Source organism: Strix aluco, chromosome 4 (genome assembly GCF_031877795.1).
Source record: "Strix aluco isolate bStrAlu1 chromosome 4, bStrAlu1.hap1, whole genome shotgun sequence".
Lineage (NCBI taxonomy): Eukaryota > Metazoa > Chordata > Aves > Strigiformes > Strigidae > Strix > Strix aluco.
Genome location: NC_133934.1, coordinates 101,036,637 through 101,051,488, shown reverse-complemented (window position 1 = coordinate 101,051,488; position 14,852 = coordinate 101,036,637). Strand labels below are relative to the sequence as shown.

General features: G+C 41.7%; 1 protein-coding gene across 2 annotated transcripts in view; it reads left to right on the top strand.

Moving 5' to 3' along the window:
- The first annotated feature begins 3,958 nt into the window (after window positions 1–3,958).
- Window positions 3,959–14,852, top strand: part of PRKD1 (protein kinase D1) — a 150,791-nt gene continuing 139,897 nt past the window's right edge. For both annotated transcript variants that reach the window (XM_074824541.1, XM_074824539.1), the window contains exon 1: window positions 3,959–4,294. In XM_074824541.1, coding sequence (XP_074680642.1) covers window positions 4,103–4,294 — 192 coding nt within the window. In that variant the 5' untranslated portion in view covers window positions 3,959–4,102. The remainder of the gene's footprint in view (window positions 4,295–14,852) is intronic.

Sequence of the window (14,852 nt, the reverse complement as noted above, 5' to 3'; positions counted from 1 at the left end):
AGCCTATGGAGTCCAGTAGAGGTGAACAAGTGGAAGTGACCTAAGGAACAAAGGGTTTATGCCAACTCACTTTCTTCCTGGACAGATGACGCCTTCCTTCAGAGGTAGAAAAGATACACTTCTTTCAAGGCAGAAAGAAAGATGACTATCTTTACATCTTTGAATTTGTGTGTGCTGACACAGATAAAAAAATCTGCCTGTCCTTTTTGGAACGTAAGAAACAGCTAAAGGCAATTATCTTCCTCTCTGACCTTGGAAAACAAAGTTACCACTGTACTGAGCCTAAAAAACTTGTGTGTGAGTAAACTCTCAGTCTATATTTGAAAACATTAAAAAAGGTTATGTGTCACTTTCTTTGCTTATTCATTCTAATGACTAATCATTTTCACAGCTAAAATTTGAGCCTTATTTCCAGCCTCAATTTCTATCCAGCTTCCAGAGACTGCTTCTTCTTACTTCTTTCTTTGCTTTAGTCCTCTTTTTTTCTCCTTGCCAAGATACGCTATACTACTGAGTACACTGTCAAGCAACCTGCTTTTCAAAATACTGATCCCAGAACTAGATATGATATTCCACTATCTGCCTCACAAAACCAGTAGTAATCATGTCATTGTAATCACCTGTGTTCTACTTGCTACATAAACATATTGGAACTAAATTTTAGGTCAACAACTTTGACCTAAAAACTAACACCATCTATGTCAAAGAAACTGCCTTATAGAATATTCTCCATTGTTTAGGCATATTCTGCATTATTCTTTGCTATGTGTTTGATTTTTTAAAATTAAAACATAGGCACCATGTAATTGCTTGTGTTAAAGAGCAGAAAGATAAATGGGTAACTGGCAGTTCGGAAAGGACCGGTTACATCACAGATAAAGAAATGCAGACAGCAATAAAAACTTCATGAAGGGGATTTTCTTATTCTTAATGAATAGAATTCTGTCTATACAGTGTACTAAGCCGAAAGAAAAGAAGAAAGAGAACGGTTTCAGAAAGGCATCTAAGTGGATGGTCAAGTATACAATCCACGAGAACATAGAGAGACCACTATTCACCCTTCATAGTGTAGGAATCCAGAGTAATTAGAAGTAACATTACAGCAACTGCTCCTTGGGGGCAGCTGGGAGAGGTTTTCATAATGTGACATTACAGTGATATCCTCAGCTGATTGCCCTCTTCCTGTACATAGCTAGATGCATAAACTGTATAGCCATGTGTGGCAAACTCATTTTTTTCCCCTGCAAGTTCATGTGGCAGTTCATTTATTGCTTAATTGATCTGTACAGGTGCAGTGAAACCTAAAATTCCAGCGGTTTTTCCAACTGCATGTACAGATTGGCTCAACCAGGCATGCACACTGTATCAGCTCACAGGGAAGAGAACAGACTGCTATGGATGGTCTTTTCCCCTCCCTGGCATCGGCGCAATAATTCTCCCATCTAGAAGAATCATGAAAGAGATGATATTTCAGTCAGTACAACAGGCCAGGTCGTAATCCAGATCACATCATGTAATTTCACTGAACCCTTTTATAAAGAGCATTTATATATGACTGGCTGACATGGTGCTGAAGAAGTCCTGCCCTCATCTATTCTGATTACAAAGGTGTATTCAGCATGGCCAATACACTAACCAAACGACTCAGCAACCTACAACTTTTTGAAAATACTGTAATCTTTCTGAAGAAACTTGCATCCATGTCTGCACAGGGCATGCAGATCTGTGGGTGAGTCACAGCCTATGAGGTCTATCACTAGATTTCACATAGATGAGAAAACCAAGGATATATAATTCTCAGCATTGCTACTGCTACCTCTCCTCTTTGGTTATTTTAACAGTTGCAGAAGAGCTGTAACACAGCGTATAGTAGCTAAGGTCATATACAGCTGTCATTTTTCCACTCTTTCCCTTGAAAGCAAATGTCATCATGTGACTCATGATGTGAAATGCTCACTTATGTGACCCTATAATTAAATATGGCAAGGGTAGGAAAGAGGGGGACAATTCACCACCCCTATTGCATCAGAGCCACATCTGCTTTTGCCACAGTGAGCTGTCGGGAAGAAGCACTCAGAGTAGTTGATGACAATTATGACACTTTACTGCATTCAAGGACCACCAGAACAATGCAGCAAGGCTGCAAGGTCTTCTAGTATGCTTCTTTCAACAGAGAAGTAGGAACTACAGCGCTCAGAAAAAAACTACCACCAGCTACCTGATGTGGCTCTGTCCTTGCATTTGAACTTACAACAGCCATTCGGGGATGGCACCTGAACCTGACATGCTCTTCCTGCTCCAGATTCACACAGCCCTCCTGTGCTGAATCCCATACAGAATAGCTGGCTGGGCTGTGGGATCGTGGGAAGCTTGTGGTAATTATAATGCCACAGCAGGGTTTCACCTGGGTGTATAAACATACATGCTCCAAAATATCTGAGCATCAAAACATCTAGTATATGGGGAGCTGCTAGGAAACAGCCCATCACAATGCTAACCAGCATAACCAAGGTACACTACTGCACTGAGACGGATTCATTCCTAAGGAAATACTGAAGACAACAGCAAAATTAAGTATGATTTTCAACAGCAAAGCCAAAGAATATGGTTGAAGATGATTATTACTCCTGATGTGATAAGAAAAACTCTACTAAGCATGACTAGTAATCATTTCATTCTAGAGCGCTGACATTTTCAGCAGATTTGGTAGTCTGTAGAAAATGCTAACATGCAACAATTTCAAAAGAAGATTCACCAAACAATAAACAGATTCAAAAATTTAATAGACAGTAAGGTGCTGTATGTGTGCAAATCCCAGGTGGGAAACAAGCTGACAGTAGTAAAGTGAGTCCTAATAAGCCAGCTGATCAAAATGAAACAACGTTGCAGCTGTACATTTGGTCAAAAAAGCAGTTTGTCAATTTGATCAACCACTGCACTTACAAACATACATTTAGTACTGCCATCCCTACAGGTGCCATATATGTGGGTTAAGAGTTCCTCTGTTAGTATCTAAAATATTTACAGTTCACGTTTCCATTGCCATCACAGATTTCCAAGTGGAGGTTAGGGATGGACTTTTCGGACTAAACGTTGCCTGCCACCGGTGCTGCTGGCGCAAAGGGATGGGGCTCATGCCGATCCCGAGAGCGGGGAAAAGTAACTCATCCTGGTTCTCGGTGGCAGGGAGCTCCTCCTTAGCGCAGGCTGTACCTGAAACCGGAGGCTGTTTTGGAGAAGAGGTGGGTGCGAGCTGTCGCTTGCTTCCTTCCCCAAACCTACGGGGGCTGCAGGAGGCGGCGGCCCGGTGCTGGCCGCAGCGCCCGGCCGAGGCCAGGCAGAAGAGCGGGGGCCGGGCCGCAGCTCCCGCTCCCCTGGCGCTTCTCTTCGTCCTCGAGGGCAGCTGCCGCCAGCCTGCCCGGGAGAGGCCGCGCTGCCGGCCGGCGCGGGAACACCCCGGCTCCCCTCAGACTCTGCCTCCTGCTGCGGCCCGGGAGGGCGCAGAGGACCGCGCGAGGCGGGATGGAGGCGGCTTTGAGATACCGCCCGACGGGCTGCCCGGGGGAGAGGCGGCTCTCCCCTCCCCAGCACCGCAGCCGGGTGGGGAGACCAGAGGCGGCTGCGGCGAAACCCCGCCGCAGGGGGGGCCACCAGGTTCGGCGGGCCTGGGCGGCGCGGGGGCCGCGCCGGTCCCTGCCGCCTGCCGGGACGCGGCCGCCGTGTGGCGGTGGCGGCTGTGGCGGCGCGGCACGGCCCAGGCGGGCGGCGGGGCCCGTCCCGGCGGAGGGCGCGGCCCGTCCCGCCCCCGCGCCGCGCACGGCGCCAACAGCCCGAGCGGCGGCACCACCTCGGCGGCGCTGGGCCGGGCTCCCCCCTCGCCCTGCGCGTCTCTCTCACCGCCTTTTCCTGTCTGCATCCTGCCTGGTCCTCCGCCCCCCTCCCCCCCCCTCGCCATTTTCACCCGGGAGGAGCTCAGCGGGACTTCCCTGAAACTTCACGGGGGAACTCGCCCGGCGCCTCCGGGGCGGCCGCAAACTTTTCGCTGCGGCGCCCGCCTCTGCGCCTCCGTCCCTGACCCCGCGGCTCCGGCGGGAAGTTTTCGATGAGCGCCCCTCCGCTGATCCGGCCGCCCAGCCCGTTGCCGCCGCCCGGGGCTGCTGCTGCCGGCGGCGGCGTCGCCTTCCACCTCCAGATCGGGCTGAGCCGGGAGCCGGTGCTGCTGCTGCAGGACTCCTCGGGGGACTTCAGCCTCGCCCACGTCCGGGAAATGGCTTGTTCCATCGTCGACCAGAAGGTAAGAAGAAACGCCCCGACCGAGCGCCCTCCCGCCGCCCCCCCGGACCCGCTCTCCGCGGGCGCTGTTGGTGGCTGTGAACTTTCCTCGGCCTCCCGGCTCTGAGGATAACGAGACCGATCGCAACTTTCCTGTGCCTCTCTTCCTCCTCCTCCTCCTCTACCGCCGGCCTCGCTCCCCTCACCCCGGCCCCCTGCTCTTCCTCTGCTGCCCCCCCCCCCCCCCCGGTGCCGACGAGGCTCTGTGCGGGATGCTCGCCTCTAAGCCTGGCTTTTATTTTGTTGCCGATGGATGCAATTAGCTGTACTAATAGCTGTTATTAAAAACAACCCTCAGCCGGATCTATCTGCCTGCTTTTTGTGCTGCGGAAGGAGGGGGAGAGGTAGAAACCTGTCAGCTGTGATGGCAGCGCGGCGCCCTGGGGCAGTTTGCGCGTTGTCCCGGCCTCTGCCGGGAGACGAAACTTTCCACTAAAAAAAAAAAAAAAAAAAGGCAAACAGCAACAAGGAAAAACCAACCCCGAGAGCCCAGGATTCAAAGCGGCGCGCAGCGCTTCGCACGCCTTTCCCCGTGCCGGGCAGCCCGGCGGGGCCGTGAGCCGGGGCCGGGGACCAGCACGGGAGCTGGCAAGTGGCCACGGCGCAGGAGGGGCCTAAGCCTGCCCTCGCTGGCGGCTGCTGCGGGCGGCGGTGGGTCGCTCGGCGGCGGGGGGGCGGGGAGCGGCGGGCGCTGCGGTGGCCGCGGGTAACAAGGCTGGCACCGCCTGCGGGGTGGCACTCGCCGCTGCTCCTCCGAAGCGGTCGCATTGCTAGGCACAGCTTACCAGGGCTCCGTGCGAGGCACAGCTCACCAGGGCTCTGGTGAAGTGCGCGCAACACGCTAAAATCCATCGCGCTTGCCTCTGAACCTCCGCTGCCCTTTGCCAGTTCCGATTTCTAACAGTCATGTTGTATATTAAAATAAAGTTTTACTTTATCGGTGTTTGTTGTGTGAAAGACCCACATAAAAGTATCATAGTGATTGCAAAGGATGAAAAAAAAAGGCTAAATATTCGGGATGGTTATAATGGAAAAAGTTTGGCTTTTTCCCCCTTGTTTTTGCTGAGGTAAAATAATTTCAGGCAGGGATTTTTTTTTTTTTTTTTTAAAGTTGATAGCTTTGCCTTACATCTGTTTGTAGCTCCCATCAATCTGAACTTCACTAAAGAGTGGAATTTTCTTTTTTTTTGAACAGCAACTAATGAAGTGTTTTCAAAAAAGTGTTGAAATACGCACCTTCATTTCTAAATTTTGTGGTTTTCTTAGTTTAAGGAATGGTTACTAGCTTTATTAAATTCAATTCTGAAGAAAGGTGTAACTTTTTGTTTAACACTACCATATTTGCTTTCAAAGCTAGGCCAAAACTTGTTACTTGGTAACATCAGAAACAAATACTTTTAATATTTCACCATTCATAAGTTATTGTGCTAGCAATAATGGAAACGTTAAGATTGTTGCATGCATTGTTTATGTTTTTATGCTTGAGTAGTTTATTAATTTCATGGGTTTACTATAAATTTGAGTCTAATACTAATTTCCTAACAATGTACCATTGTCTAAAGAAAACTAAATGCGTTGGCTCGAGCTCAAAGGAGTCAGACTTACTTGAGTGTAAGTATTGACATAAAAGTTTTTGACACTTCAATTTGTTGCAGTTTGCTGACCTACATAAAAGAGAGCATCGTTTGGCTGCTTCTCTCCAGAGCACACTTGAATGAGGAACTTTCTTCTAGTCACAGTTTCTCAGAGCCCAAATGTCTGCTTTTCCAAGGCTGTTGAGAAGGAAGTGGCTCAAAGAAAGGGAAAACTGCAAGAAAGATAGGTTTAGGTTGTTTTTTTTCTTCTTGTGAGGTGGGGGCCTCTACCTCCTTCAATCTGCAGATTAATTTGTATGTTGTGTAGTCCTCAGAATCTCTGTTTTAAGCTTAAACCTGCAAGTATATCTGTATACATGACTTCACTAACACATCGTTTCACTAAACATGACGGGATGGTTTGCATCTACAAAGTTACTTGGCATACTGGCAGAGTATTTTTTTTCAAAAAAAAAATTATGTGGTGTCAAGAACCGTTGAAGTAACTTCTTGTGTGTTGTACATTCATGATTTTCTCTTTTTCTGAAATGGCTTGAAGCATTGCTTACTCTTGATTTTATGAGAAAGATGTATTTGTTTATCACAATCAGTCAGGAGATTATAAAGAATTCTTATTGAGAACTCACACTCTTTTCAAGTTTCTTTCAGTTCTGTAAAGTAGTGGCCTATCAGGTAACAATTTTGTCCCAAAGTCTCTGTTTGGCCTGGATAGTTTAAGCAGTATATAAAGATGAGAAAACGTGATTTTGTTTTTCTCTTCGGCTGTCATGTTAGACTGCTAAAATCAACTCTGTGGTGTGTGTTAAATATTTAAGCAGTCATCTCGTACACAACTTTATTTTTAGGATTATGCTGAATTCTCTTCAGTAGCAGTGTCAGATGATTTGTTATAGAGAGCCTCTTCTATGATAATGTGGATTTACCTGATTCAAGATATTTATGACCCATATTCTGCACAGATTTATACACCAACTTAATTTAGTGCTGCTCAAAATTTATGTTAAATTGAACTACGCTTCTCAGAGTGTGCAAAGTGGAGCGTATTTAAGCCTGAGTAGGATGTTAATATAGAGGGAGGGTGTGTATATATAGATGTATTTATGTATGTGTGTATATATGTATAAACCCACCATATTTGTATATCTTTATATGTTGGTTTTATACATAAATAATATACATGTGCATGCACATATATAAAACTGTTAGTGGTATGTATAATTTAGAAGTTTAGATTTCAATATAAACAAATATTTGCATATATTTACACTAGTGAACTTTAAACAGCAAAGTGAAGTGCCAAGGTTAGGTTTTCTAATTTTGGTAGAGAGTATAGTTATACTAATAATCTAATGTATATGATGTGAAAAATGGAATGAACAAAGTGCATCTCTTTTTCCATTGTCCATAAGAAGCATTCTTTCAGGAATTTCATCCTGAGATAGCTGTATGTAAATTTTCTTAACAAATCTGAAGATCAAATGGTATGTACCAGTTTCAGGCATAAATTCCGACACATTTAAATCTGTTAAGAACTGCTCTGAAGATGATGAAATTTGATTCCTTTGAGTTTGTGTATTTTGTTTGTCTTTCTTAGAACCAGTGACATGAAAACCTTGAGACTTGTTGATGTGTGGTTATTTTTTCTTCAGCTGAGATGGAATTTTAGCATTTAAATGATGATGTGGTTGACAAGAAATAAGGATCAACTGCAAAATGTGTGTTTGTTTGACTTCTAGGCTGACTCCCCCACAATAACAGTGGGAGGATATTGTAAAATACAGTCTTTGTTTTCTGAAGATAAATAGTTTGAATTATTGCCCTTTTTGGGTTAGCTGTACACAATAGAACCACTTCTCCAGGGCAAAAGTGTAACACAAAGTGCACGAAGTAGGGACATGGCATATTTTTAATTGTCTGCAATTATCATGTTACCAAAGACTAACAAAAGACAAAGGAATGAATTTTTATACAAATTTTAATACAAATTCATAAAAATTTAATTCAAAGGGGAAACTGGTTATTATTTATTGAAATTAATTATTGAAATTCTTTGTCATTGTTATACCTCACATATGTGTTGGGCTACTGTAGTGGCATTGCTAAGTTTTGAAAGCTTTTGAGTTCTCAAGTAAATCTATGGTGCAGCATTATTTGACTTGAGAATGTGAGTCTTTTAAAATAGCCCTTAGGTCAGCCATTAAGATGATGTTGCCTAGGCCTTCAGCATTTGAAGGCAGAGAAGTTGTGAGGAGTATGGAACACAACAAATACAAGAAACAAAACTTGATCTGAAACAGGAAACAAAATTTGATCTGTATAGGCCATGTGTAGTTCAGACTGATTCATAAAAGTAGTGTTGTAGATGGTTCTCTGCTTTGGATAATTCTGAAATTTCACAGTAGGTAAAAAACCCAAAGTAATAAACAGAAAGTAGGCCATTTCAGGAAGGGGAAAGGACAGAAAAAAAAGTAATGAAAATGTGGTTCGATTGGCATACTGCAGCCCAGATTCATCTTTATACAAGGTATTCAGTGTTAAGTTAGGAGAATTGACACAAAGCAAACAAAGAGCTTTTTTAAAGTATTCCTGAGGATTGAACCAAACATGTTCAGGAACAGGTTATGTATCCACTTGTGCTTCTGGTTGTACTTGGTAAGGGAAATATAAGTTGTTCTGAAATAACTAAAACAGGAAAACAAAAATAAGCTTAGTTTTGTTTTCTCAGGCTGGAATCTCTAAACTTGTGGTCTGAGTGAAGAAAAGGGCTTTTCTAAAGGTTGACATGAAAATATGCTTAATCTTTTCTGCAAGGGTTTCAAGCAGCTGTGGAAAACATACCAGGTTTGTTTATACAGATGATGTATTTCATCCCCCGCCCCCCCCCCCAAACCTACAAACTCTCCTGAAATAAATAAGAGCCTGGTGGTAATGAAATAATTTCCTTTGGAGCAGGATAGGGACTCAAGGTAAATAGTGTACTAGAAAGAAATATTTTTAGCCTTGGGATAAACAGAGAAACTGTGACAGGTTTTTACTATGCTGACCAAAACTCATACACCTTCAGTTATACATAACGGGTTTAGACATTTCATATATTTGCTACATTTTTGTCTGTGGTCACAGTCTTCACGTGTTCTGGAAAAGTTAGTACAGATGTGCTGTTTATCTGTTACATTCTCATGGAATCTTCAACTGGTGTACACTGGAAACAAAATGTTAAACTTTTTTCCCTGAAGTGAGTCTTTCTTTGCACTGAATGCTTCCTTCTACCTGTGTTATGAAAACACCAAGTTGTTAAGTTTCATTTGAGGAATGCGAGGTGCCTTGTCATGCATACAAGCATATTCCAAAGTGAAAGTACTTTTCTAATAATCTCACTCTTACAAACTCAAGTGAGACTTTTGGTGTTTATCGTTCAATCTTTTATTGACTTTACATTTATTATTCTCCACCCTGGAAACTCTAAGTCAGTGTATGTAACATTAGTTTGTAGATTAGTTAAAATTACTTTTGGAGCATGTGTGAGAAAACACTAGGAGAGGCATAACTTTGATGAGAGGGAGTCAGTCTGAATTTGTTTAAAGAAATTGTGGGGTTTTTAAGAAATACTTTGTTATCTGTCCTGTCAGTGATCCAGATGAGGAAAATGGGTCTAATGCTACAAACTCATCTAGAGCGTTTGAGAAATTCCCTGCCAAAGATAAAAGGCTACCAAATAAATTCTCATAGAGTAAGATGGAGCTTTGGATAGAGGAAAAGCTTGTAACCAAAGCAGTTGACATTTTAATTCTTAAAGGAATTACAAAAAGAGTCTTGTGTTGATCTTGTGTTAGTCCTAGTGATGGCTCCCCCAGGAAATACGTCATTTCCATAATGATTCAAAAAAAAGTAGAAGATAAGTAAGTATATGAGATCTCATTGCCAATGAGATGCAGCTCTGTTGCCAGAGAAAGGATGGAATTTATTATTGAAATAGCAACATTTCCCAGTCAGAAGTGCATATGTGGACATAGTATGACATGTGCTCAGTGAATTTGAAATACCTGAGGTCTGACTATCTGTCCAATACAAGACTTACTAGGCATAAACCACAGAGATGAGGTGGGAACTCACAGCAAGCCCAGTGTGTCCTGAAGGTGTGGTGGGTGTACTGCTTGTACCAAGGAGGCGATCTGTGCTGTGGATTATGTGTGAAACACCTGGTGTGTCAAATCCCTGTATGGTTTTGGGCAGACTTTGTCCACAGGTATTTTCCCATGATTTCTGGAAGTCCCTCACAAACAACCAAAACTATTTGTTCTTCTTATCCAGATTTCTGCTCCTCCCCCCCCCCCCCCCCCCGCAGTGTTTGGAGAAATCTGGCTGTGGTTACCATGTGTGTTATACTGTGGTTGCCTGCAAAGCAGCAAACACACTTCTTGAAGTCTGTGTATTGTTACTTTTGGTTTCTTATTTTTACTGTATTTTGTATATGAAACTATTTAAATTAAAAACTTTTGCCAAATGTATGTTTGATTTTATACTATGCTAGCAATTATTTCAAGGACATCTGTGGAATTTTTAAGTTATGGCTATATGAAATTAAAAATTACAACTGCTAAAGAAAAATGAAGTACAGTGAGACTGAGAGTAGTCTGTCTCAAGTAACCTGTGATATGCACATGCATTGTTTATAGGTTTTTTTTTTTAATTACTTCAGTACAATGCTACAGGCCATCACTAACTTCTTGACTTTGCCCTCTGGTTGACTTCAGACAGGTTTATGTTGGCATTATGTAATATGGCTGCAGTTATACCCATGCAATTAAGTATATAAATAAAATCTGTCTCCCAAGTCTTTATCCAGAGTGTAGGTGATCTATTCTCTAGAAATATTTAATACTCCCCACACAGCAATGTGGCTATATATGTGTCTTTAGTCAGTGTTAGCAGTTGACTTGTGTTTGGCTCTTGCTGTTTGGAGCAGGACTTCTCTTTCAAATTGTCATCTGGAGCTACTATATGCTTCCTGCATAATGTCAAATTGTCAGTTTTGGGATAGATTTGAAATCTGCTTCAGCGTGTGTTCCAATAAAATAGTTGTTTCATTTTTCAATGTCAGACTTCAGTGTCTCTTACACAGCGTTGATTGTAGAGGTTCTACTAGAAGGGCTACCTGAATTTTGTTATCACGTCTCATTAATTCCAAACTAATGTGGGTTATATGAGAACTAAAAAAAAAATATCCCCATTTAGTTGAGAGATCCTTTGCCCCATCTTTGACAGTGATTTCCTGCCCATACATGTTACGTTCATTGTGCTTTACCACTTTATGAGAGGAGACTTTTGATGCAATGCCTTTCTATGCTTGACTGGTGGGCCGCTCACTGGGATGCGCTTGGATGCCCAGCATGAACTTCTCGGTGCATTGCCTGGACATCACCTTTGTTTACATTCTCGCGGCTTGTGGCATTCCTGTGAGTGTCCAGGATTTTGCAGACCAAACCAGATTTCTTTCACAGGCTTTCAACTTTCTTCTTCCTTATACAAGAATTCTAGTACTTCTAAATGATCTCTTGCTTTTGGGGCCTTTTCTTTCCTTTTAAATATTTCTATCCATATAATAGTCAGATGATGACAGACTTGACGTCACTCAAAAACTGTGTATGAGATTAAAATAACTTGTACATATCTGTCTTTGAACTTTTAAAGCATAAAACCTTGAAGTATGCACTTCAAGTCAGCTACTTCATGAAACAGATTTTTGCTTTCCAAATCCTCTTCTAGTTTTATCTGCTGGAACAATGTGTGAAGATTAGAAAGGTAGTGTAGTGTATCACACTATAATGGGGAGGTAATAGTGTTGACGTATTACAGTGGTATATGCATAGACATAAATTGCAGTGTATATTGCTAGACATAAATTGCAGTGTATATTGCTGTCTTTTGTTTTCTCTTCCTCCGTGTATTTGTTCCTTGTAATTCCGTTTTCTTCTTCAGCTGAGAAAAACTCAGTCAAGAGGTAAGCTTTCACTTCTCTCACCATGCAACAAGTATATTGGTGGTGTGATTGTCTCTCTTACATAGCCATAGCCTGCTGTGTGTGCCTCTTCTGCAGTCAGAACCAGCTCAGAAACGGTTATGGCATTAAAGCTAGAACATAGCTGGTTATTTTGATCAAAATTTATCAAATACCAAATTTTATTATTTTTTTAAAAAAGTAAGAAGCATGAATGTACTTCATCTAATCTGGATCTCAGCTGTTTCCTACGAGAAGAAAGGAGGTATTTAGAGGCTTTTATTAGTGGTCAGCATAAAAAGGTCTTTCCAGTGTAATTTTAAGCACAAGGTATATGCAGGTATATGAAGAGAAGCTGTAACCATGACCACAGTTCCCAGCTTTAAACCTTTATCTTGTACACTTTAAAAGAACTGTATCTGAGTTAATGGTTGGACTACATCATCTTCAAGGTCTTTTCCAACCTAGGTGATTCTGTGATTCTGTGAACATGTCATGTGCAGTCTGAAAGTATGTTCTGTTTTTTCTCTCTTAAGTTGTAAAAAAAAAAAAAAAAGTCAACCTTGAGAAATATATTTTTTTTTCAAGTGTTAGAAGTAGTTTTTGTTAGCATCCTGTCAGTTGCAAAAGCGCAGACAAGACACAGCTGGCACCGGGAGCAACATTCTGGCTATGAGGCAATTTGCCTAAAAGATGCTTATCGTTAAAACCAGCAACCTTCATGTTGCATTAGCTTTTTCCTACCACCTGAGAAGTCCTTTTATATAAAAATAGAAATTACTAATGTATGTGGACCATAACAGTAAAGTTATAACATGGTCTCCCTTTTTGCAACATCATATGTCCTTATGTAATTTATGGATGCTAGGGTAGGGTCTGTATTCAGACTGAAACAGTCCTGAAAGCCCCATAGATCCTTGGGTAACAAAGGGCTGTTTATGTGATTTAAACCTTCTAGATTGTGATTTTGATCCATGGGTCTGTGGGGTGAAGGAAACCCCACTGATAAGGAGGACAGTATGAGTTATTGACAGTTTTCAGTCTAGCTGTAATGATTTTTGCATTTTGCTCTAGAGTTCAGTCCCCTCTGCATGAACTTTAAAGGGTTGCATTACAGGTTTGCTGTCTGTTTACATGACGTGATTCTAGATGTGCTGACCATGCTCTCTAATGTTGTAAGTGCTGATCTTGTCTGTCTGAGGATTTCATATTGCCACCAAAATCAACTGCATCTAGAAAAATGCGAAAATTTTACACTAAAATAATAGAATGCAACCTTTCAGATATTTGCAATATGTGTGAATTTACGCATTTGTTCTGGTACATTTATTCTACCTACCTCTAAAAAGAAGGAATGCAGCAAAATATGTAGAATATGAGTAGGAGTCAGTCCAGTTCCAAACCCACATAGTTTTCACTGCATTTTTTTCCCAAAGAGTTGGCTGTCCTGCACAAAAAATTTAGGAAAAAAAAAAAAAGTAGAGTGAAAATTGAAACAATCTGGTAAGAGTCTGTGTGTGTGCTTGTGTGGGGTTCGGGGGGGGATTAAATTAGGGGAGAGGATCTCTTCGTTCTATCTAGACTATGTGTTTTTATCCTCATTTCCCAAGGAAAATTAAACTTTGCTGTCTGTGTGTTACTCTTCTGTTATGTCTGCTGGCCTGTTTGTCACAAGAAGCTTGGTAAGTCATTGTAGCAGAGAGAGTTCAAGTAACCAGCTAACAGATCGTTAGGCAGAAAATATGACAAAATCAAATAATTTTGAAAATAAAAACTTGTGCTCTACATCTAGAAATGTCTCTCTAGTATATCTTCAATCTGTGTTTATGATCAAGCTTTTTATTTTCATGCCATGTGAACTTGTCCCAGAGAATGACACATTTTTCAAACCTATAAACAAATGCCACTGTCTTGACTTTCAGTTCTTAATCTAGGTTAAAGGATCATCCAATGTAAACCTCCTCTTTCTTCCTTCCATTTGACTTCTTTTATTTGACAACAGTCAGAGCCGAGGAGGTCCTGACCTGTATTCTCATGCTGAATTAGTTCTTGATGTGAACTAAGTACTTTAAGAGGACTTACAAAGATGATAGAGCTAAACTCTTCTAGTTAGTGACAGAAGCTGAAATAAAGAGCAATGACTGCAAATTATGGTTTGAAAGAGATTCAGACTGGACATTAGGAAAAAATTTTGCTAGGAGAGTAGTGCAGTATTGGAACAGGTACCCAGGAAGGTGCTGGAAACTTCATCCTTCTTTTTGTACTTGGGCAAACAAAATTTTGTGTTGGACCTAGTCCTGCTGTTAAGTGAGAAGTCAGACTAGATAACTTCTAGAGGTTTCAGTGTTTCTGTGATGCTCAGAGTATGCAGTTCACCGTGGTCAATAATTAAACTAATACTCAAAGTAAAGTAACGGCATTCCCCAATCAGACACAGCTAAAATTCAGCAGTTGACACAGCCTATATATGGCTTTAATCAATCTATTCTTTTTTCTTCGTGTGTTGTATCTGTAGTTTCTTGTTAGTCTCTGATTTGAATATCTAAAAGTTATATCTGATAAAAATTAAAAGTTATAGCTGATAGTTAAATATACCTACTAAAGACGAGATAGAGAACAGCTGGAAAACACCATCTCTAACAGTGCTTTTGAATCTTTATGTGTGTATATTTGTTGCATTAATGCCTAATAGATATTAAGCAGCCTGTATTATGATAGAGTCATCTTATATGCTATATTGTGTACAGGGAAGAAGTTCCTCCCTTCAGTACTTTGCAGTCAAGGTGTTATTACAAGGTGTTAGCTGGTAATTACACCACATCTTAAACCACATGGAATGATATCTCAGCATTAAAACCAGCAGATTATCAGCAGTATCTCTGAAGAAAACCCTATGAGAAATTCACTTTAGGTTGTGGGCAAAAGGA